Source organism: Scardinius erythrophthalmus (genome assembly GCF_964197995.2).
Source record: "Scardinius erythrophthalmus genome assembly, chromosome: 13".
NCBI classification, from domain to species: Eukaryota; Metazoa; Chordata; class Actinopteri; order Cypriniformes; family Leuciscidae; genus Scardinius; species Scardinius erythrophthalmus.
The window spans coordinates 35953478-35977360 of record NC_138233.1 but is presented as its reverse complement, the minus strand read 5'-3'; the positions used below and the strand labels follow the sequence as shown (position 1 = coordinate 35977360).

Below are 23883 nucleotides of genomic sequence, written 5' to 3'. Positions count from 1 at the left end.
TTTTACCGTAAGGAATACGGTAGTCATATTTAGTAGGTTTTACAGATTTAAGTTAAATTCACATTAAAAAAAAAACATCATTAACTGATATAATGTTAATTTACCAACCTATTGAAATAATATCTGTCTTGTGCCTTACACTGTAATACACTGACAACCACCAAACACAGTGTTGATGAGAGTAACATGATGAATCAAATTTTAAAAAGCAATAAACATTAATTTAACAGCATTAGCTGTAAGATAAAACTCTAATGTACGTAACTGATTAGATAAAACTACGAAGAAACGAAAATACATCAAATGTGAAGTGTCACGCAGGGAATTCTGGGAATGTCAATTTACATTTTTTTCACAGTAAATCATGATCACAGTGGAAAGTGTCTATTACTGATGGACTGTATGTGAGTGCATTGTAAAGTCTCTGCCATGCATGGAAGGTTTATTTAGCGTTGACTCTCTTCCTCCTGACGTCTGTACATCTGCTATTCTCTGTCACTCATGACATTAATCGTCCAGCTGACAAAACACACTGATCAAAGTGTACATTGGGGATGATTTCACTGACAATATTGGTGCAATGTAAACACTGCTAACTGCACAGATATGAATGTTGCTTCATATTGTGTGGATGTCAAAGTGACTGGACTTTTTTTGCTTGGTGGATGATATCAGGAGTGTTTTAGTCTGTAAGTGACCACCGAAATACAGTACTGACAACTGTTCACACTATAGAAAAAACTCTCCCACTTTCTTCATAAGAGCTGATGAGGTTTGAGGATCATGCAGAAGTTATTCCCAGTGCAGTGTTAGTCTTTAGACACACACACACACACACGCACACACACACACACACACGCACACACACACACACACACACACACACACGCACACACACACACACACACACACACATCTATCTTTATGAGGACATTCATTGACACAATGCAATCTCTAGCCACTTACCCTAACCTTACCCATCACAACTAAGTGCCTAACCCGACCTCTGACCCTAAACCGACCCTTAACCTCATTATAACCTTATCCCTAAAACCAAGTGTTGACCCTCAAACAGGCCTTTAAAGGCTCTCAGAGAGAGAGGACCGGCCAAAATGTCCATTACTCTCTCTGTCCTCACTCCAATGGTCTAAAACTCAAACTGGTCCTCACAAAGATAGTTGTGCAAGTACACACACACACACACGCACACACACACACACACACACACACACACACACACACACACTGTTTCTCCAGACAGCTGCTCAATATTGCATTACACGACTGCACTGTCTAGGTATGTATTTATTGTTGAGTCCAAACAAAAGCCTTTGTTATTATAACCCTTAAACTTTTTATATGCCATTCATATGCTCAACAGCTCAATGTTTTCTAACCCAGCTTGTCCGATTATGCTGTTTTTCCCTCCGCTTTATGATGCCATTCATGCATTTCCACAAGGAAACACCCTGCGTGATGATGAAAGACGTGAAATATATGATGAAATATGCAGCAATATGTCCTCTAAAATAGACCACTTTAAACAATAGACCTGGAGCATGACCATTGTCCAGAAACCGCTCGTCCCGTACAGCCATGGGTGTTATATTAACACTGTATTTCAACGGCCCACTTTAGACATTATCCTAAAGTCACTTTGCAACTACGTCAACTTATTCTACTAACCCGAACCATAAACTCACAGTCTACTAATATAATGAGAGTACTTGCAGTTTGTTGAATGTCTACCATTAAACGCTTATTTGAGTGTAACCCATATGATATATATTAAATTATGAATAAATCCCTGATTGGCACTTTTTAATGTTATAAGGACATGAACGGCTGGAGTACAGCAGCTTCACTCGCAGCAGGACAGTCGTGCTGTTAATAATAACCTCTGCTCCTCACCTTGGTATTTCCTCCTATTCTGGAATACGAGTCCGTAATTATGATCCAGAAAACCGCTGTGACCTGAAAACTCTATATGGAGGGAAAAGAAAAACACTCCGGTCGGCAGCGTGACTCATAAGAAAAATATCAATCGTTTCATTTTTTATGATGATCATAATAATATCAAAATACAGCGATGAATGAATGAATGAATGAATGAATGAATGAATGAAAAGGAATTCCACTGAAATCCTACATTAACAGAAAGTATGTAATGGGTCAGTTACTCTAAAAAAGTAATGAACTAGCTACTAATTACATCTTCAACAGCGCATTAGATTAATGTACTAATTATTCTCTCTAAAAACTATTGAATTACTTATTACTAATTATAAATCCCATATCAACCTCAACCAGTTGAACAATACAAGAGTCGACTCGAAACTGCACTTTTGATTCTTTCAAACAAACAATATACAATTGCATAAATTATTCTTGAACTGACCAAAATGTGTAAAATAACTGTAATTGAACTACAGAAACATTAAGAGTAATCCCTTACTTTACTTTTTTTCAAGGGAAATGTAATTAAATTACAGTAATTAGATTTTAGGCCTTAATTACAGCAACACTACATGTGATACCATATTGTTTTGGACATCCAGTTCCATATTCATTTGAAGCAGTGTTTAGTGTAATCTGAAAACAATGGCACATGAATATGGTAATCAATATCATGGTGTATATATCATAGTATATATCATGGTAATACCATCTCTGATACATCGCTGCACCATAGTACATGGACGTCAGTCAGTGTTCTTTCAGTAGGCTATTATTGATATACTAACATCGTTTTGTTAATAGATTGAATTAGATTTTATTGTTATGTTTTCTGTTTTCATTTTAGATGTATGTGTAATTGAAATGTTATTTCATATAAAAAAATAGCCAAATAAGATCCAAAGACACTTGTCAGCAGCATGATCCAGACGAAACAGTCTCAATCATTTTATTTTTATTTTATGATCATAATAATATCAAAATACAGCTATGAATGAATCAATGAAAAGTGAATAGGCCTAACTGAATTCAATTCCTGCACTAACAAAAATTACATGTATAACTGTAATACCATATTATTTTTGGACATACATCATACAGTATATTCTACTGTTGAGTGTCATCTAAAAACAATGGCACAAGTACAGTAATCAATACCATGGCATATATCATAGTGGGTAATACCATCTGATACATCACTGTACCATAGTACTGCAACACGGCTAGTGACTAGTGAGCTGGACATCATGGCAGTGTTATAATGGATATAGCCTACTATTATAGTCCTGTGAGTTATACTATTTTTGTATAATATATTTCAATTAGATTTTATTTTTATATTTTCTGTTTTAATTTTAGATTCATGTTTAGTTGAAATAGCCTATTTTATTTTATTATTATTATAAAAAGAAAAAAGAAAAAAAAAAGCTGATATAATCCCAATCGCATCAGCTTGTCATGTTTAGTTGACAGTTCATCATGTGTGTGCGAGTTAAAGTGTGTGTAGTTAGGCTGCTGTCGGTGTGTGAGGCTGTGCTGCCACAGAAGGCTGTCTATGTAGTCAGCACAGACTGTAGTGTGTGTAGTGTACTGTAGCATAGACGCTGTGTGTGAGACACGGCCCATTAAGGTTCAGTGCTGCTGTGAGTGTGTGTGAGAGTGTGTGTTCGCGTGAAACGCCAGCAGGGCAACAAACACACGGGCGGACGCAGTAAGTTATTCAACTTATTAAACTATGTAGAGCACTTTTGTTTTTCAGATGTGTTGTTTTTCTTCCTACAAACACGGAGGCATTTGTGTGATTCATTTATAGCTACTTATATAGAGTTGCAAACAGTCTCGCGAGCCTTATTGGAAGTTGAATATATTTTATGTCATCACTGCATTAGGAAGTATTAGTCTACATTTCCATTTCGATATGATGCTATGAAACGGTTTTTTTTTTTCCCTCAGTGTTCATTATTTGTTTTTTAGAGACGGTTAATCATGTGATGCGAGTGTTTATGTGCAGCCGGAAGCATGTATGGTTGTTGTTATAATATAGCTGTGATTTGATGACGAATGGATGAAATAGGTGACGTGTTTCTCAATTAACCCGTTTCACATGAAACGCCCTTTGCGATATTTTACTTGGCAATATTTTACATCCGATAAAGATCTGAACACAGAGTCTGTTTTGTGCTTCATAGATCTATAATTAGGCTAACATTCTTAATAAATCTTGAACGCTTGCCAACTTGTTTATGTTTTGAATAGCATGCTACTCATACTTGGAGTGTAGTATTTAGTAGCCTATATAAAACTGCAGTGTGCTTGACCAGACCCGACTGTTGAGATGAACCACTGATGTCAACTGCAGTCCTTATTTGTGCTCAAGGACTAATAGGCTACTTGATTGAACTGCTGCAGTTTAATTGTGGAATCACTTGAAAAGTGTACATTTTTATCTCTGCATGCTGTTCATATATCAGGACACACTATAGCCTATGTACAGTGTGCTGTGCAGTATGCACTTTATTTAAAACTTTCTTAAAAGTCAGCATTGAAATGGAAGTTGTGACAGTCTTTTCTCTTCTATTGTGACGTAGTGAAACGGCTTCTCAAACAAGAACAAATGTAGGGCGGGGCTTGATTTTGTCCGTAGGGAAATGATTGGATGGCTGTGGTTTGCTATTGGTGGATCTCATGTGTGAGTGACATCATCAGAAAAGAGAAGAGATGTTGCTGCAAGAGGGATCTTGATTTAAAGAGTAGGACTCATGAATAAAATAAATGATGTGCATGGATACATTATTTATTATATACACTGCAGTACTGGCAATACTGCAATACTACAAAACTGGCTGTCCAATTGAGTAATAATTAGGTGTTGAAATTGTGGTTTAGATTACTTCCAGATCATTTATCACTGTCAAAATGAAAGTCAAGTTGAACACATTGCATTATGGGATACAGTATGCCATATTTCTAGTCTATAGCCTAGGTACTGCATACTTTTACAGATGTTTTTGACCTTTCAGGCGTCTACAAACTTTGCATACTGCATTCCAAGTAAGAGACAGTAAGACAGCCTTTTTCACAGATTTACAGGGTCCCTATGCAGTGTTCACTGCTCCTTACTCCCTGAGCACGCGATGTCTGTTGAGGTTGTCACAAATTCGCGTTTTTGTAGTTTACACAGAGACGATAACGGTAACTTTCACTTTGAAAACCATTTTCAGAAGCTTCATTTCAGGCCACCAAAATGCCGTTTGTCGTGTAAACGAACGGACAAAAAGTGTTTAGTTGAAAACGGTGTTGTGTAAACGTCCCCTTAGATGTGTATTTTATCTTATTTAACTGTAATCATGATAGTTGCGCTGTAATAATCTTCCCTGCACCACGCTATTGTTGCATCTTGCACAATTTATTGACTTATTTATGTATTCTTATGTACTCTTATGTATAACTTATATATTAAAAACGCTGGAGCCTCAAATAATTTTTATGCATATTTTAGTCAGTCTTCTTGCTATGACTGGTGGGTAATTTTCTCTCTCCACTTCCTGTGAAGTGATGTATCGATGTTCCCAGTGTCCTTTAGACTGAACATGTGCGCTCCCTTCGGATCGGAATCTCATTTGGTTGAAGACACTGTGATGTTCACTTCGCTGGACATTTACTGTGTAATGGAGCACACTTCCAGCCTTTGCTGAAGTAAACTGTGAACTGTATAGCATGTCTCCGCAGCCAGTAGTGTGAGTTGTTGTGGTGCAAAGCCCTAGACGTGAGGCAACTTCCCTGCCTGCATTGCTGGGCTAGATAGGAATGTGTGGTTTTGAATGTTTTTTTTTTTTTGCTCGTCAGACAACCTTTGAAAAGGCCATAACAAAGACTGAGAACTCAGATATCTTGCATTGCTTTCCCAAAGCTGTGATTGGTTCAGGAAGCAGGAAGGTGAATCTGTCTGCATTCCTGATCATTACACAGCCAGTGTTAAAGGAAGAGGTCACTTAAAAATAAAAAATTCTGTCATCATTTACTCACCCTCAAGCTGTTCCAGACCTGTATGAGTTTCTTTCTTCTGCTGAACACAAAGGAAGATGTTTTGAAGAATGTCGGTCACCAGACAGTTGTTGGACCCCATTGACTTCCATAGTATTTTTTTTCCTACTATGGAAGTCAATGGGGTCCAACAATTCTCTGGTTGCCGACATTCTTTAAAATATCTTCCCTTGTGTTCAACAGCTAAATGATGACAGAATTTTCAAGTGATTTTTTTCAGTGAGCTATTCTAGCTTTGTCCTCTTCGAAACACTGTTCATCCTGGTTTCTTTCATGCTGTGGTTATATTCTTCCTTCTCAAACCCTTCATTCTTCAGCTGTAAGTGTTACTTGCCGCCGGTTCACTGGAGCATGTTCTTGGTCAGAGCCGTTCCTGGAGAACGGTGTGGTTTGGACGCCATTGGTTAAAGTGATGTCAGGACAAAAATGCCTCAGCAATGTCTGTGGGAGGCTGTTTGCTCATGGCCTCCAAGCATTTGACTATTGTGCTGAATGAATCTTGATTATTTTTAATGATAAGCCATGCCTCTCAGGAAGGATAGACAGTGAGAGGAAGTATTCAGCGCTGTATTGAAGACACCACAGTCACAGACTAAAGTGTCTCAAGGTTGGCTTCTATTCTGATTCCCTAACTAATATTCCTCAGGCCTGTTGTGTCTCTCCGTCTCCTCTAGTGGGCGTATAACTAACGGTCTTGAATGATAATGAAAAAAAAATCTGCTGGGCTCTTAGTGTTTTGACTGTCCGGGAAGTCCAGATGGTTCCACCCCAGTTTTGCCACATTTTCCCCTCATAAAAGCCACCAAACTTTGAGTCTTGATATGCAACAGCACTCCAAGAAAAGCCTGTAAAAACAGGGACCGATGAACTGCGTTACTGTTAATTTGAAGGAATTTTCCGTGTTGATTTTTTACGTTTGTATTTTGAATTGCACGTTCCACTATGTTGTGTTTTAGGGTTAAAAGAAAATGTCTGTAAACTTGGCAGAAAATTACTGGTGCCTTTTCTATTTTCCAACATTTTTTTTTTTCTTACAGTGAATAAGACCTTTTTCCACTTGGAAAGAAGCATAAAATGCATTTTTACATGTTGTAAAGACATTGGCTGCGTCTGAAATCGCATACTCTCTTGATTAGCTACTTTTTTTGAATAAGTATTTTGTATGCGCTAAAAGGGTAATGGGTATGAATGTAATCTGGTTCTGCATTCTCCATGTTGTCATTATCATGTGACCTTCCAGCGCGCTTCACTGCCATTTATTAACATTAGCAACACATTATTAGCTGTTTGATAACGTAGTTAAGCCCAAGGCTAGTCATATCAATTACCATTATGTTTCTGACGTTGTAGAGAGCGATACATAAAGCGCTTTACCATTCTGAGACGAGGACTTGTAGACGAGCCTGTATGATTCACTCTTCCTCTTCTTTTGTGGATCAGTTTCTGGGTCAAACATGGCTGAATTAAACCAGTTTAGCAAGTGGATCTGGTCATTCGAGCTGCTGCGATTGAGTGGAGGCGGAGCTCATTTGCATATTTATGATCTGCGTAGATTCAAGCTGTTTTAAGGCATGAAGAAATTTTCAAAGGAAAAAAACATTTAAACGTCATTTTGATTCTCAAAGATTAAGCGTAGCGTCAGTTCTGGCAGGCCTCGTTAGTCAATCGCATCAGCTGATCCACGTCTACCTATAGGAATACAACGCCTATCACTGTATACATATATAAGCTCCTTCTGTATTATCAGCAGCTATTGTGTTTCTCAGGAGCTCATTACCCTCCTCCCTCCCCAGCTCCACCTCTCGTCAGTCAGGATTTGGCATTCATATTCCCCTTGAATCAGAATAATTTCTCGAATTATGTTGTACTTTAAAATCTTGAATTAATGATATCTGCAATACATTCATGTTGGTTCTGTTCTGTTTACCCTAAGTGGGGTTATTGCTGCTCTTACCCATGCTAGACTGCATGGACGCGCATGGAGTTCTCGCCCAGAACAGAACCATACCGCCAATCCAAACTGTATGCTAATTGTCAATCGTATTTGACGATAGTGGTCCTGACAGAAATTAGTTTTAAGGGATCAAATGATTGACTGCAGGGGGACTTTAATGCGAAACCTGACGGATCCAGTGAGAACTACATGTAACAGAACAAACTTACAGTTAGACTAGATGTAAAAAAAAAAAAAAAAAAAAAAAAAAAAAAAGGGGGGGGGGAAATGTCACTACTTTTAAGAGGCTTTTTGTTGTTTTTGGAACTTGACAGATGTGATCGCCATTGATTGTATGGAAAAGAGCAACGTGAACATTCTGCTAAACATCTCCTTTTGTGTTCTATATAAGAAAGAGAGTTGTATGCTTGGGACGACTTGACAACAGCATTTTCAGACCGGTAGTCTGTCTTTTTTATGTGGTTTTGTAGTACTTCACTGGTTTATTCATGCTTTATGATCTGTGATAACCCGGTGGAGGCTGTAGACTAAACATGCTCTGACCACACAAACCTGCATTCACCTCTAATGTCCGGCCTTGTGAATCTGAATGTTGTGAATATTGTTGCTCTTCTCTTGGCTGGACTTCATGTTCCTTTCTTTTCTTCAGTGGTTAAGTTCTTCCTCGATTGAATGCTAGGAAGGGGTCATATCAACAATCAGCGATTCCTTCCTCTAATTTGTTGTGTGACTCTGAATCCAATTTGCATTACTCTAAATATACTGAAGATTACAGTGTGTGTTTTGATATGTCTTCATGATGTTGTTTTGAAACGGTACATTTCACATCACTCTGTTGGTCGATTTTATCACTTTGAATGGGACTGGTTATAAGCTCGTGTTACGTAGAGCCGTTAGGAGTGAACATGTTTGCTTGAAGTGTCAGGTTTACTGTGCCATTCAGGTTCCTCCACTTGTAATTATTTTGAGAGAATGTCCCGTTTCAACATATATTTTGCTTAAAGAATTGTGAGAGTTTTGACGATTTGATGATAGTTAAGAACATTTCCCTCACAAATTACTTTGTTTTTACTGTAATGCATGTTTTTTACTAGTAATTATTATTAGTTCTTATTTTCTGTGGTGATCCTTATTTTCATTACTGTAATCATTTTAGTTTTTTTTTAAATACTATTGTGAAATGTTTTTTTTTTATTATTTTTTTTTATTATTATAATCTGCATTAATAGCCTAATCCACAAAATACGTCAGGGATCAAATTTGTATATCACAGAATGATTAATTTATTTATCAAAGTAACAATATACAAAGTAATAAAATACAAATAAAACAATCCAGTTATAGGAATGTTACAATGTTTTGAATTTAAATACTTTAAATACTACACAGCCTGCTACAAAACTGATATCACTTTACTTGTAGAAATGATTTAAAAGTTTAAAAATATATTTTTTTTTTGCATTATAGTAATAAGATTTTCCAAGATGTTATTTCTTGGTTCATATAAAATCATCTCTCTGTCTCTCTCTCTCTCTCTCTCTCTCTCTCTCTCTCTCTCTCTCTCTTTTGTATCTTTAATAACTTTTGTGTCTTTAATAAGAATCAGTATACGTTTAATTGATACAGTGAAAACTAAGCAGTTTTTTTTTTTTTTTTACATTTGACTATTCAGTTTCTGTTGTTAAATAACCCTAATGTAGGATAACCTGAAACCCTGAACCCTGTGGTTTACACTGATGTTAAAATAACACTTGCTATGCTGCAGTAGAACACTGCTGTTCACTTTCAGGAGCTGAAGAGATGTTTTCTTGTCACAAAAGGAATGTGAAACACGTATGTAGATTACATAATTTTAAATGAATAGATAATTTGACTTTATTTTACACACTTTAAGCACATTTATTGTATCGCATATCACATTTTTCTTCAATATCGTGCAGCCCTAGTTTGCACTGAAGTAGACCTTTGTTCTGCTGCTTTACCATTGTTTCTTCTGGCAACAAAATGCCAGCAAGTTTCAGCAACTGTTGAGAAGAACAGAGATGAGAGAGCTTTCAAATCTTAGTTGTTTTGCAATGGTGGAATTTGAAGATCCAACACAACTGTGTTCTCCAGCTGTTACGGGGATTGTTCCTCTTGATACTGAATGTTCCTGATCTTCAAGATCTGACTTGTTTAACAGGTGTTGTGTTGTGTTGTAACCTGAGCTTCAGGAATGCCGAAATCAGGAATTCCTCTGTGGTCTGGTAACACATTTACACATTCATAATGAAAGGAACCTTTCAATTGAAATGTATGCAATGTGAGCAGGGCTCCTGTAAAACCTTTTATTTGTGAATAATGTTAGTCACGATTGTTTTCAAAAGGGATTTATAAACGCATCATCCATTGGTTATGATTGGACAAACGGATAGTCCCGCCCCCAGATCGTGCCATTGGTTTGAGCAGTTGTTGTGTCTGATTTGGATGTTTTGTGCCACAATGTTTTCGCTTTTTGGAAATCAACTGATGATTTAAGCTGAGATATGAAAAAATATTTCAACAATCCTTAATATTAGCCTACACACACATCTACATAGAATAGAGGCTCGTTAGAAAACATGCATGTGACGACATGTCTGCAAAATGATATAACATTGCTTCCTCCATGTTTTGAGACACTTTCAGAGTGAAATACCCAGCATGATCAGTTTAATCAGTTTAATCTGTGGATCTGGCAATGTTTTATGTTGGTTGTCCGTATCATGGCAGTTCAGAAATGAAGTGTTCAGTGAGTGGCACTGCAAGGTTAATGATCTCGTTTGAAAATAACGTAGCACCAAAACTAAACCCGACCCTAAACCTAACCGATAGTGTTAACAAAAGCCAAGACATTGAAGCAACAATGCCATTTTAGCTTGCCTCTAGTGTCTGAGCTCTTTTCTGGTGACTCATGTTTCACAGGACTTGTGTAATATTGTATTAGGTGAGCTACCGAGCAAGTTTACTATGGTAGAAAAGATGCATATGGAACTGGTTATGTGATGCTAACATCAAAATGTATTAGTTCACCAATCATGCGCGTGGTAAAAGGCCATAACATAGTATTTTATAATGAATCGCATTTAAAAAAGTCTTTATTTATCAATGATCTGCTCCTGTGAAAATGATTAGAAGATGTTGGTGTTTTACTGTCTCTACTGTTCATTTCAGCTGGAAACTGCATATGTATAGATAAGCTATTGGGGTTTTGTAAAAATGTAAAGGCGTGTTTTTTTCAATGAGCCTGGGTGGTATAGATCTCCACATGTAAATGAGATCTGGTATGATTAGCTAACCTTGTATTGTGAAATAAAACATAGTTCACACTCTTTCATCAGGGTGCGGCCAAGTTTCTTCTGAAAAGGCATTGGTATGTAAATGTGAGTGGTTATATGTTAATGAGCGTTTCTGCTGTCGTGTAACTTGTCCCAGATCATGAGAGCTGTGCTCTTACTTTTCATAGAGACTCATGTTTTCATGAAATGGGCAAAAAAGGAGGTCTTTGGACATATCTGAGGGCCACAATATGTGGAGGTGGGCTATCTTAACTTGGGAGCCCTGGCAAATGCATAGCAGTTCGCTAAAACCCCAGACCCATTTATAACCCACATGCAACTTGTGCTTAAGGCTATGAGAAATAAGATTATGATGCACAAGCCAAATTTGATGAATTTAATGCTGAACTGAAACAGTAAGAGTGTGTTTTGAGGTCATCATGCCCTCATTTAAGGTCTGTCTCTGTGAATGTTCTGTTATTTATCATGTGGCCTGTTTCCTTAGCAAATGAATGAGTCTTTGTTACGTTAGCCGCTCAGCCGTCCTTGAAATTAGTTTACCACTGATAGACTGTGGGAGGATATTACAAAATGTTTTATTTATTTTCGCAGCCAAATGGCAGCAGTTTTTGCGCTGACTGTATGTGATTTTTGACTAAAATAAAAGCACAATCTGTTTATTTGAACAGTCTTTCTGCTTGGACATGCAAAGATATGACATGTTCAGCATGTGTTTCCAAGTGATTCAGTGGAGTGATTCAGCATATGTCTGTCCACACTGTTATTTTTTCCCCTCCGGTAGCGACTTTTTAAAGCAACAGGATGTTTTAAGGTGAGTGACGGTATGTGGATTTGAGAGATGCATTGAACTTTTCCCTGCCCCTTTTTTCTCTCGTGACTTTATTGCATTACTCGGTACATCTGTGATGGAGACGTTGGTAGTAAAGAAAAAAGCAAAGCATGCACGCTTTCCCCTCCCCCTCTCCTTCTCGCCTGCCGATCCCTCCTCCCTCTCCGGCGGACACGCCGACCGCGTCTCCCATAGCCTGTCAGGAAGTGTTATGACTTGCTGCCTAGGTCTTTGTGAGGCAGGAATGCTGGTGTTTCAGATTAGCCTTGAAGGGTGTGGAGCGAGCACTGCCTCTTCTGCTGCGACCGCTGCTGCCTACAGACCCATTCTCTGCACGCATCCCAAAGGTTTGGCTCTCTTTTTCTCTTTTTTTTGCTGCTTCTCCTCTCCTGTTCATCTCACACTCTCTCATTAACGTTATACACTGGGGAAAAGCAGTCTCTGTTTGTCTGTCTGTCTCTCTTCCCAGCTGCTCTGCCAACAGCACAACATCTGTGAAAGACGTCTGTTGTTTGAGTTCACATTTGTTGCCTCTGTTTGCAGTTTTGGAGTGAAAGAAGCAGTTTTTGTGCAACTGGTCGTGTTAACTAAGCTTTTCTTTTTTGCATCTCGTCAGACTGGTAAATCCATTTTGTGTGGTGGAGCACATGCTCCGCTTTGTGTTTTTCAATCAAAACCCAAAGAAAGCGATTCTGTGGCTGTTTTTCCGTTGCTTTTGCTTTGTAACTTAACACTGCATAATGGTTTTGACTTTGTTCAATCACTCGTGCAGTGTTGGCAGTCCTTAGAGACTCTGAAAATCTAGTGACTAGACAGGATTCTCTGGTTGCTTAGATTTGTGCATGACTCAGTCCCATGAGGTCAAGCTACTCCTCACTCATTTGGGAAGTAAACAAACCTTAGTCAAATTAGACTTGATCTATGCTTGGATTGTGATGAAGGTTATTAAAGCATGACTTGTGGAAGAATCGATTCCAGCTGATGATTCAGTAAAGGTATGTAGCACACAGCACTGTGTCCATGAAAGGGATGCCACAAGGGTGGAGATTTGGGCCGTTTGTGTTTTGTGTTTTTCTTAAAAATTCCAGCAAAGTTTCTGTGTTGGCCTTCCGAATAGCTGAAAGATGACGTCAAATGTAGACCTTGAGACAAATAAGCGCTGTCTTTAAGAGTTATTCAAACAATAAACAGTTTAACCATTATGTAACATTGGCATGCCATTGTCTCCTTTTAGAGCATTTTTAGAAGTCTCTAACTTTATGCTGTCCCACTGGGGTGTGGTTGGACAGCTGGCACCGCTAATGACATAACTAACTGCTGGAAAAAAGCACGAGCTGGATGCGCTGCGGGTGTGTCCTGAATCATCATGAGTTCTTGTAAGGTAGTGGATAATAGGTAGATGTGTCTTGGGTTGCCTGAAGTGCTGCAGTGCTGTGATCGCTGCCCGTAAGAGCAGATCTCAGGTCAGTGTGTGCAACGGAGGCTGGAACGCTGCATCTGTTCTCGGTTCAGCTGCTGTGGGTGGACTCTGCTCAACAGGTTTTATTTTGTTGTGGCCTCGATTCAAACGGTACGTCAACATAGTGTGTTCACTGACACATTGGGCCAATGCCATAATACTGCATTCAAATGGACGATATTAATTATTGTTATATCCTGGACAAATATTTACCATGGTTTTAGTGTATTGTGTTTAGTGTTTTACTGCTTATTGTGTGTTTGGATGATAAGGTTTATGCCACACTTATGTTCTTTAATGGGATTGATGGTTCAATGAAGAACCTTTAAAGGGATGAAAATAGAACAAAATGGGAATTCTGTCCTCATTTATTAACCCTTGTTTTGTTCCAAACCTGTATGAGTTTGTTTCTTCTGTTGAACATTGGGTGTCGTCAGCTGTCTGATTACCCACATTCTTTAAAATATCTTCTTTTGTGTTCAACAGAAGAGAGAAACTCATACAGGTTTGGAACAACTTGAGGGTGAGTAAATTAATTTTAGTGTTTAGTGTATTACTGCTTATTGTGTGTTTGGATGATAAGGTTTATGCTATACTCGTATATGTAAAGTTCTTTATTGGCATTGATGGTTCCATGAAAGAACCTTTAACATCAATGGGACCTTTGCATTACACAAAAGGTTCTTTATAGTGGAAAAGGGTTATTTTTAGATTATTAAAATGATCTTCACACTAAGAAAAAGGGCTCTTTTATGAACTGTTCTCTGAAATGTTCTTTGGGGAACTCAATTGGTTCTTCTATGGCTTGACTTCGGAGCCTTTATTTTTAAGAAGGTAGTTAGGTCCACTTTCACAATTAAACAAAAACAGACCGACTGTTGCACAGTTCAGTATAGACTGCATCTGGTGTTCAGATCTGAACTCATCTATCATAACTCAGAGATAAAATAACGCACTGATCTTCCAAAGAAACACGTCCAGACTTTTGGCTGTGGATTAAACTCTTTCCTTTAGTTTGATCTTTTTTGGTTTTCTACCATTTTCAGTGTGCAATAACTGGATATGTGACTGTTTGCTCGTTTTTTCCAGTCGACTCTGCAGTTGACTCAACACAAAAACTAGCCTAGTCATTTAAATAAATGAAGTAGTGTTTCAATCATTGTCTTGGCAAAGAACCATGTGACTGCACTGCTTGCATTACAGTCATGTTACATTCAAAAGGACCTGTCTTGACACGCCCTCTCGAACATATGTTTTGCCCATATATAGTCTGCTCTTGTTTCATACTTGATAGTCGTTTGCATGTCATTTGCATGTCTTATCATCTTACTGTACAATCCCACTTCCAGGTTTCTCTTGCAGAAGACAGGCGCCATTGTGCATTTACCACAATTTGGAAGTCCACACAATAAAGTTTTTGTCTTCTCTCCATAGAAGGACACATTTTATTCGACTGAGAGAGCTTCAGGTTGTTCTTCGGGGAGATGGCAGGAAAGATATCTAAAGATGAGCTGGAGGAGTTGCGGGAGGCCTTCGGGAAAGTCGGTGAGTGTTCTTCCTGTCCAACCAGTTTTGTCTCCTCTAATCACAACTTGGCATGCCGCCTGACCGTAAAGGTGTCCTTTTTCCTTTACATGTCTTGTGATTTCTACTGATTTGTCTTTGTTTTCTTTGCATGGATGGAAACAGCTAGCCTACATCCCTGTGCAAAGCCTAATTTAGGATCTACTTTCAAATGTCTCATTTGGCTTCTAGTTTTAAATGCCATTGATGAGGAAACTCTAGATGTTTTTTTTGTGTGTGTGTGTGTGTGTGTGTTGATGGCCTAATTGTTTTGTAATGGTGTTATCTCTCCCCCTGACTTCACGTGCAGCGTGTTTCTTTAAAGTCTGGATTGTTATTGCTCAGAAAAACATCTGGGTTTTTCATTTGAGTTCATGAAGTTTTTGGCATAACCTGTTGCCTGGCTTTTAAACTGTCCTCATGGACTTTTGTCTCCAAAACCAACCAAGTGTTTACTGTCACATGTGTGTGTATGTGTGTGTGTTCCAAGTCCTATTCAAACTAAATCTTTTGTATAAATATTTGAATAATACTTGGATCTGTTAACAAGTAATTATTTTATTTGCTAGCATTAGGGTAACTGTGCACTGAATATTTGCCTTATTTTGCACACTGAGAGTGTCAGCTTCGAAATAAGTCAAAACGGTACAGATAGAAGGCTGTTCTAATGTTACGTCATCAACATTACGTCAGTGTCCTTGGCGAATATTTCAATATTAACATGAGCGGAGAGTGTAGCAGGATTGATATTCAAAACGGTAAGCACACTGCTTTGTTTATGGTCTGCAGCGTCAGTTTCCCTTTTTGAATGACGAATATATCTTCAGAAATAGACAATTGTCTCATTTACACGACAACACAGTCGACAACATCGTCGGCTTTCATCAGCGCTGATCTTAAGACTTTTGCTCATTTTAAAAACACAAATTAAGATATTTTAAATGATCTCTGAGATATTTTTGTCCTTCCAATGAAAGTTCATTCACCCAAAACTTTGAATCTTCAAAACGTTCATAAAGAGATCGTAAACCCATTAGAATCAAGTGGCTTAATTCATCAAGATCACTTTATTTGATTAAAAACAGGTATAATTTAGGCTTTTATTCACATATAAACATTGATCAACACACATACATAGAGCACAAGAAATATGGTCAACGGAAGCTCAAATGTACGCACAAGGACAATGATTGTTCTCACGTGTCAAGCAAGTCCATTTGAGATTTTTAGAAATGGTTAGATTATTAGATATTATTAGAATTCAACTACGGAAAAATATTGCCACTGTTTTACTGTAGTGAGATACTAAGATACTTATGATGCTTAAATAACATGTTAAATCAGCAAAAATAGTATAACAATTTTGCTTCTTTGGCTTGCAAAATGTCATGCAAAAATTGCTTTTTTTTCAGGCTGGCCCGACTATTGCATTTTCAATAGAAAAAAAATAAAATAAAGCTCAGCCAATGTCTCTAAAAAAATGTGATTGGTTCTTTTAACTAAAATATTTAACTATATATATACTTTTATTAATATGGTATGTCTGTAGTTTTACAAAAAGCAAGTCATTAAAGGGGTCATGAACTGGAATTTTTTCATTATTATTATTTTTTTCCTGTGGTGCACTTATGTTAGTATTTTTTTTATATAAAAATGTCATAATTTAGAAATAAAAGGCCATTTTCTGCCCTGATTTTAGCCTCTGACTTTAACGCTCTGTTTGAAGGGGTGTGTCTGCTGTGAGAATGTAAATGCTGTGATTGGCTAACAGCTTTGCATATGAAATGAGCATTACATGTGGAACTCTTTTAAACATTTACTACGCTTTTTCTATTAGGCTACAGCTGTCGAGATAGTTGAAAAGTGTTGATTGCAGCATTATATTAAGATCTACTCCCATGGCATGAAAGGTTGCAGCGATGAGCACTGTAGCCCATGACAGACATGTTTGTTGATCGCATGAATGCAGTGATATTGTCATTGCATCTCAATTTCTGCACTCTCACGAATGTCTTCATCATAACTAACAGTGTAAGCACGATGTAAATAAGAGTTGTGCAGTCTCTTGAATAGACCAGCTCCACCAATCATCGACCCAGCCATCTCAGACTTACCCATCAACTGTAACAAGCCAACCAGAGAGGAAATCAAGAAAGCCATCACTCGGTTGAAGGATGCGTAGGGGGCTGTTGTAGTCAGCATCATTGATTATAACGGGAGGTTTGGCGAGAGTCCAGAACTCAGACACTGATAAACACACGCTGTTTGATTGACAGCTAAAGGGCGAGTTCTTTGATTGCATTCTGTATATTATTATTTAATTATAATTTAATCACAATATAAATAACAGATTAGTTTCATGCTACTTTGAGAAACAATGTGAAGTTGAACATTGATTGATTTACTGACGCATAAAAAGCAATAAACAATTTAAAGACAAAGAACGAAGGGAGGATTAAAGGAAAAGGAAAGAATTATTATTATTTTTTTCTGAGGTTAAGTGCTCACGGAAGAGATGGGTATTCAGCTGTCTTCTGAACTTTGTCAGGGATTCTGCATTCCGGATGAGGATGGGAAGAGCATTCCACCAGCATGGAACCGTGAATGAGAATGTTCTGGAAAGTGATTTTGTGGCTTTCTGTGATGGAACAACAAGACGTCGCTCGTTGACCGATCGTAGGCTTCTGGCAGGGATGTAGACTCGTAGGAGGGAGCTGACCCTGTGATAGATCTGTAAGCAAACGTCAATGCCTTGAACTTGATGCGAGCAGCGAGAGGTAGCCAGTGCAGAGAGATGAACAGAGGAGTGACGTGGGCCCTTTTTGGCTTGTTGAAGATGATCTGCAGCATTCTGAATCATTTGTAGAGGTTTAGTTGCACTTGATGGAAGTCCAGCCAGAAGAGCATTGCAGTAATCAAGCCTAGATATGACCAGGGCTTGATTAAGTTACTTACTTATGGTGGCATTACTGTCAGGTCCATTTCTTACTGTAAAAGTCTGTTTTTTAAAGCCTGTGTCGAAATGCGTGTGAACAAACAAAGAATGCTCTACTGAGACATTCACATAGTTGAATATAAATAACCACCACATTCATAGCATTAGGATCCTTTGTAAGGTAATGTTTTAGTCCAGTGATCCTCTATCTTTCATCTCTCTAACGCGCCAGTGGGCGGAGCCAAAGATGTGATGATGTAGAAGTAGGCATTGATCTTCTTCTGCTGATGCGGTCTTTCATCATACTACTACGCCATAATGTGACAAAATCCGAAATGAGCTTGGATTCAATAAAAGCTGGTTTTGAACTAACAAGGAAGTTTTTGACTTCTGATCAAGGAAAATTAGTTTTTTTTTTCAATTCATGACCCCTTTAAAGGGTATACTGCGATTGGTGATCTTAGACTTCGGTGTATAAGTCTGGGTTTTGAAGTTTGTGGAATTTGGATTTTTTCTAATGGTCCTTGACAAGAATGTGGTTCAGACTGCATTTCCCCATTTATCAGATATCTCCCACAGACTAGGCAGAACTTTGGAGCCTAAATTGTTGCCCGTGTCCTGGTATTGTAATGCACATATACTAGAAAAACCCCAGTGGCTGACAATTCTTAATGGTTATTTTCTAATGTTGTTTATTCTGTTTTAGTTTTTAGACACACATAACACAACAGCTCTGTTTCAAACCCAGTGCGCTGCCTATCTACTGTAGCGTTTCTAGTGGCTTCTTTTGCCTCTGTGAAAAATCACTCTTGAAGTCTTGGAGTTTAGATGCTAGAAGATGGCTTTATTTCTTTGTAATAAAGTCTAAGTTCCTATAGCTCTCCCCCAAGGTGGGGTCAATTCATCCTCTACATTTTCAAACTCTGCACCAATATTGTTTATCAATTCTTCCATTTTTGGTTGTGAATCCAGTCTGTTTTTAAAAAGTGGAACGAAAGGACCCAACCTATTTACATTAGAGGCCCCTGCTCATCCTACAAATATTCTTTAATGGGACGCACAGCTTACCATTTATATCATATATCTAATGGCAGAGCGAGAGACTCCAACATACGCAAACACATTCTAGTCTCTTACAGGCATCTACACACTCACATACTCAGATGCATGGTTATAATTCACATATTTAGGTACATGATCATAATACTTGAATAAAAATGGCTATATTCAATTTTAAATATTTATATTATGATTAAAAAAAAAATCTAGACCTCGTTCTGGCTAGTATCTGTCATGTTGTGTGTCTCTTTTGTGGATAAGACAATACCAGAATGCTTTGCTTGAAGCTCAGTGACAATGTTAAGTGTGGCCTATGTTTTACTCTTAAGCATAAATTCTATAAAAATAAATATTTTCCTTACATTTTAGGAGTTTAATTTAAGTGTACAGATGTATTTGTTTTTGTGCCGGAATGTTACATTGACATTTTAGGCTGATTAAAACCTACTCGAGAGATTTTCACATTTCCAAAACATTTTATTTTACATGCAAATGCAGGAAAATACAGTTTTTCCTCAAAGTTGCAGTTTGCTGTTGATAATTTTGGCTAATCAAACTATTTCAATTGGATATCTCTCTTTTTTTTTTCAGTGTTGCTGTGGGTTCTTAATATTTTGAATTGCAACGTTAACTAATTGCAACCTTAATGTTTTGTGCTTGTTGGGAAGAGGAAAGATGTTGCACCAAACCAATACTTTTCATTTCTCTCCATAGATTTGAATGGCAATGGCTTTATTTGTGACCATGAGCTCCACGATCTGTTCAAAGAGGCCAATCTGCCCCTGCCAGGGTACAAAGTCAGAGAGATCATCCAGAAACTGATGGAAGATGGTGACAAAAACAAGGACAACAAGATCAGCTTTGAAGAATTCCTGTCTGTAAGTGTCTACGAACTGTTCCGTAATATCCAAAAATAATTCGAAACATCTACATACACATGCTAACTACGCTTAAAACTTGCTACACATATACATCACTTTTCATTGTAGTGCTTTGAAAAAATAAAAAGTAGTTGTGTGATTCAATGCTTTGTTCAGTCCATAAACTTAATTTGCAAATCAAATGTTATTGTCGTGAGAAAACATTTACATGATCACATATGCTGTTCTAAAATTGTACTGTGCAAGCATGACTTTAATGGATGAACGCAAGGTGCATGGTTTAGAGTGAGTTAAATGATTACAGTTAAAAGGTTTCTGCGTGATTAATAAATTAGACTTAAATTAATAAATAAATTAAGAGCGCTATGTGATGCTGTTTAGTTGGAACGGAATTTGAAACCCAACAAATTTTTAAAACATGCCATTTAAAGCTTAAAATCCCTGATTTGCATATTCGGCAGTAGCTTTCACCATATATGGACACCAGATAATACACTGCATTTTGAGATTAGCGTTTCAGTGCTGAATCCAGATGGCCTGTTCACCATTTCATCATTTTTAGTAATTAGTGGTACTAAAAGAATGATGAAATAATTACTGTGTGTGGATCTCATCCCATGTGCTACTGACATGATACCTTAAACTGTGCAGGCTGGTTGAGGAGAGTTGTGAAATAGGCCGAAAATTCCCATAAACTAATGGTGAAAAGTTTGGAATAACTAAGATTTTTAATGTTTCTTATTCTCATTAAGGCTGCATTGATCAGTAATAGAGTAGAACCAGACAAATTGTGAAATATTATTACAAGTTAAAGTAACTGTTTTCTATTTAAATATATTTTAAAGTGTAATTTATTCTTGTGATGCAAAGCTGTATTTTCAGCATCATTACTCCAGTCTTCAGTGTCACATGATCCTCCAGAAATCATTCTAATATGATGATTTGATGCTCAATGATAATTATTGGTGCTCATTTATTAATAATGAGTCGTATTATTATTATGATATGAAGGGTTCAGATGCAAATCTGAAATTTCCATCTGATAATTTTTATCAAGCTTGAATATTTAAGTTCAGTAATTGCACTTAAATGGCAATGAAAATTACCTATGAATTGTCATTTAAGTGAAATTACTGAACTTAAATATTCAAGCTTGATAAATAGTATCATTCTAGAAGGAAATTTCAGATAGCACTTAGAGGCTTTTGCATCTGAACTCTTCATATATAGTTATGTGATAATATATATATATTTTTTTTTCTGTTATTTTTGATCCATTTAATGTGACCTTGTTAAATAATTCTGCAGTCCAGAATATCACAGAGACTCTTTTGCAGTCAGTAAATGTTGATATACAGGCTAGTTTATTGAGACTGTTGCCGCTGCAAATGGGGCATCATCTAGTTGAGCGGCCCTGTGTTTGTTTGCACTGCTGTGAGGAGGTTATGCGCAGCTGCTGGCACCCTTGGCACTGACAATCATGCCTTAATTACCCACACATGCCACACGCCATTAAATATGTGCATCTGTTCAGTTTCACGGACCTCTTGTGCATTAGTGTATTTTTAAATTAGTAGTACATAGATTATTTGTTATGTGTGGATGAAAAGTCTCAGTGAACGGATGTTGCAGCAGTTTCTGTATCATGTATCATGCATCCAGAAACAATCTTATTTATAATTAATTTTATGGTCCCATGTGTCTGTCTGCACAGATCTTTCAGGAGCTGAAGAGCAGTGACATTGCAAAGAGCTTCCGGAAGGCCATCAACAGGAAAGAGGGAATCTTGGCCATCGGCGGCACATCCGAGCTGTCCAGTGCGGGCACACAGCACTCCTTCTCAGGTAAAAACGCCTCGGATATCACCGGATCAGACAAACCACTGTTTCCTTTTGCTATAATTGCAAATTATAATGGCATCAGATGATAATAATATGTTTTTTGAATGGACTGCCGTATTCATACCTTGAGATCTACAAGCTACTCTAATGCAGTGGTAATACCAGGTTCTAAATCCTATAACATTATAATATAGTACCATGTACTTTTTGGTATTTTTAGGTTGGTAGCACTTTATTTTTTACAGTCCTGTTCCTCATACATACTATTTACTTATTATAATAATTGCAATAACTGGGTAATAACTAGATACTAACCCTGAACCTACCCCTAAACCTAGCCTTAACCCATGTAGTTAACTTATATTACCCAGTACTTTCTTAGGTAAGTACACTGTAAGTGCACGTACTGTAAAACAAAGTGCAACCTTAATGTTTTTAGTGGTTAGTGGTATGTGATCTTGTTTTCTGTGTCTTTGTCCAGAGGAGGAGAGGTTTGCTTTCGTGAACTGGATCAACACAGCGCTGGAACAGGACCCTGACTGTAAACATGTGCTGCCCATGAACCCCAATACAGATTCTCTCTTCAAGGCTGTTGGTGACGGTATTGTGCTGTGGTAAGTCAGACACACTCCTCAACATGCCTGTGAGTTTTAATTATTTTAAATTATTTAAGAAACCTCCTCATTGCATATGTCATTGATTCCTTTTAGTAAAATGATCAACCTGTCAGTACCTGATACTATTGATGAGAGGACCATTAACAAGAAGAAACTAACACCATTCACAATACAGGTTTGGTTTTGATTAATTTTTGCAGCCGTCTCTGTTTGAAGATTATTCTTTAAAATATGACTCTGAATCACTTTCAGTGCCTTTTTTTTCCAAATTTCTTAAATCGTATGTGTTAGAGAGAGAGAGAGAGAGAGAGAGAGAGAGATTTGGGTCTAACAGAGATCATTGCTTCTGTATTGCAGGAGAATCTTAACCTGGCTCTTAACTCGGCCTCTGCCATTGGCTGTCACGTGGTCAACATCGGAGCTCTGGACCTTCGGGAAGGCAAACCGCATCTGGTTTTGGGCCTTTTGTGGCAGATCATTAAGATCGGCCTGTTTGCTGACATTGAGCTGAGCAGAAACGAGGGTACGTGTGTCTGTTGCACAAATACGATCACACGTCTAGTCCAAACAGTGCTGGCATTGCCACAGCTGATGACAACATCCAGGAATCCTGGCAAACAGATTTAGCGTCTCTTTTCTAGTTAAATGTTAACCCGACTGACTGATTTGACTGTTATGGCGGACTTGAGCTCTTAGATCTGACAGTTTGTTTTCTCCCTTAAATTGAACTTAAGGGAGTTTGGGTCTGTCTCAAAGGCTCTGTACAGATCTATAGAGAGAGTTGTCTAGCCTACTAAGATGAACCTTCTTAATGAATGAGAATCATACTGAAAGGATAAATAAACAAGTTAATTTATTACATAATATTGCTTTTCATCTGACACACTGCCAGGAATGATTAGTCACAAAGCAGACTTGAGATGATAAATGATAAACAAATACAATAATTGCCTTGGCTTGACATTTATAGATCCAGTGAAGATTCTCTATGCAAACATCAATGGTTTGAACTACGGGCAACAACTAGCAGCCAGTAAAAGTGAGAAAGAAAAGTGTAGCATGCCCTGTCTTTTGGGTTCTCATTGAGTTACAGACAACAGACCTACTGGATTGTTTCCAGAGGTTTGTGTGCGTAAACAGAAAGGCCAGCTAGAAGAGCATAGCAGTAATCCAGTCTAAAGACAGTGTTATCATCGAAGAACATTGCTAAACAGTGATTTTGTGGTGAATTGTTGGGGGGGTTCCCTCATCCACATCCGCATCAGAGTTTGCCAGGCTGGCTGTGATCTGTGCAAGTACTTATTAGAGCCATGTGTCCTTAGTGTATCAAGAAAATCAATGCGAATGTATGGTAGGTACCAGCAACATTGTTTAAATCAAGAAAGGAAACGGACCCAGCACCGAACCCTGAGGTACTCCGGTGGGTGG

At 37.8% G+C, this 23883-nt stretch overlaps 1 protein-coding gene across 4 annotated transcripts in view; it reads left to right on the top strand.

The window, feature by feature from the left end:
* Positions 1-3445: 3445 nt before the first annotated feature.
* The window catches only part of pls3 (plastin 3 (T isoform)), a 32022-nt gene continuing 11584 nt past the window's right edge, over positions 3446-23883 (top strand). The window contains exons 1-7 of one of the 4 annotated variants that reach the window (XM_081383319.1): positions 3446-3667; positions 14994-15104; positions 19831-19994; positions 21712-21841; positions 22320-22452; positions 22549-22630; positions 22813-22978. In XM_081383319.1, the coding sequence (XP_081239445.1) occupies positions 15044-15104; positions 19831-19994; positions 21712-21841; positions 22320-22452; positions 22549-22630; positions 22813-22978 (736 nt within the window). In that variant the 5' untranslated portion in view covers positions 3446-3667; positions 14994-15043. Of the gene's footprint in view, positions 3668-12187; positions 12448-13527; positions 13671-14044; positions 14083-14993; positions 15105-19830; positions 19995-21711; positions 21842-22319; positions 22453-22548; positions 22631-22812; positions 22979-23883 lie in introns of those variants that run through there. The other 3 variants (XM_081383318.1, XM_081383320.1, XM_081383321.1) reach the window with 3 other exon arrangements.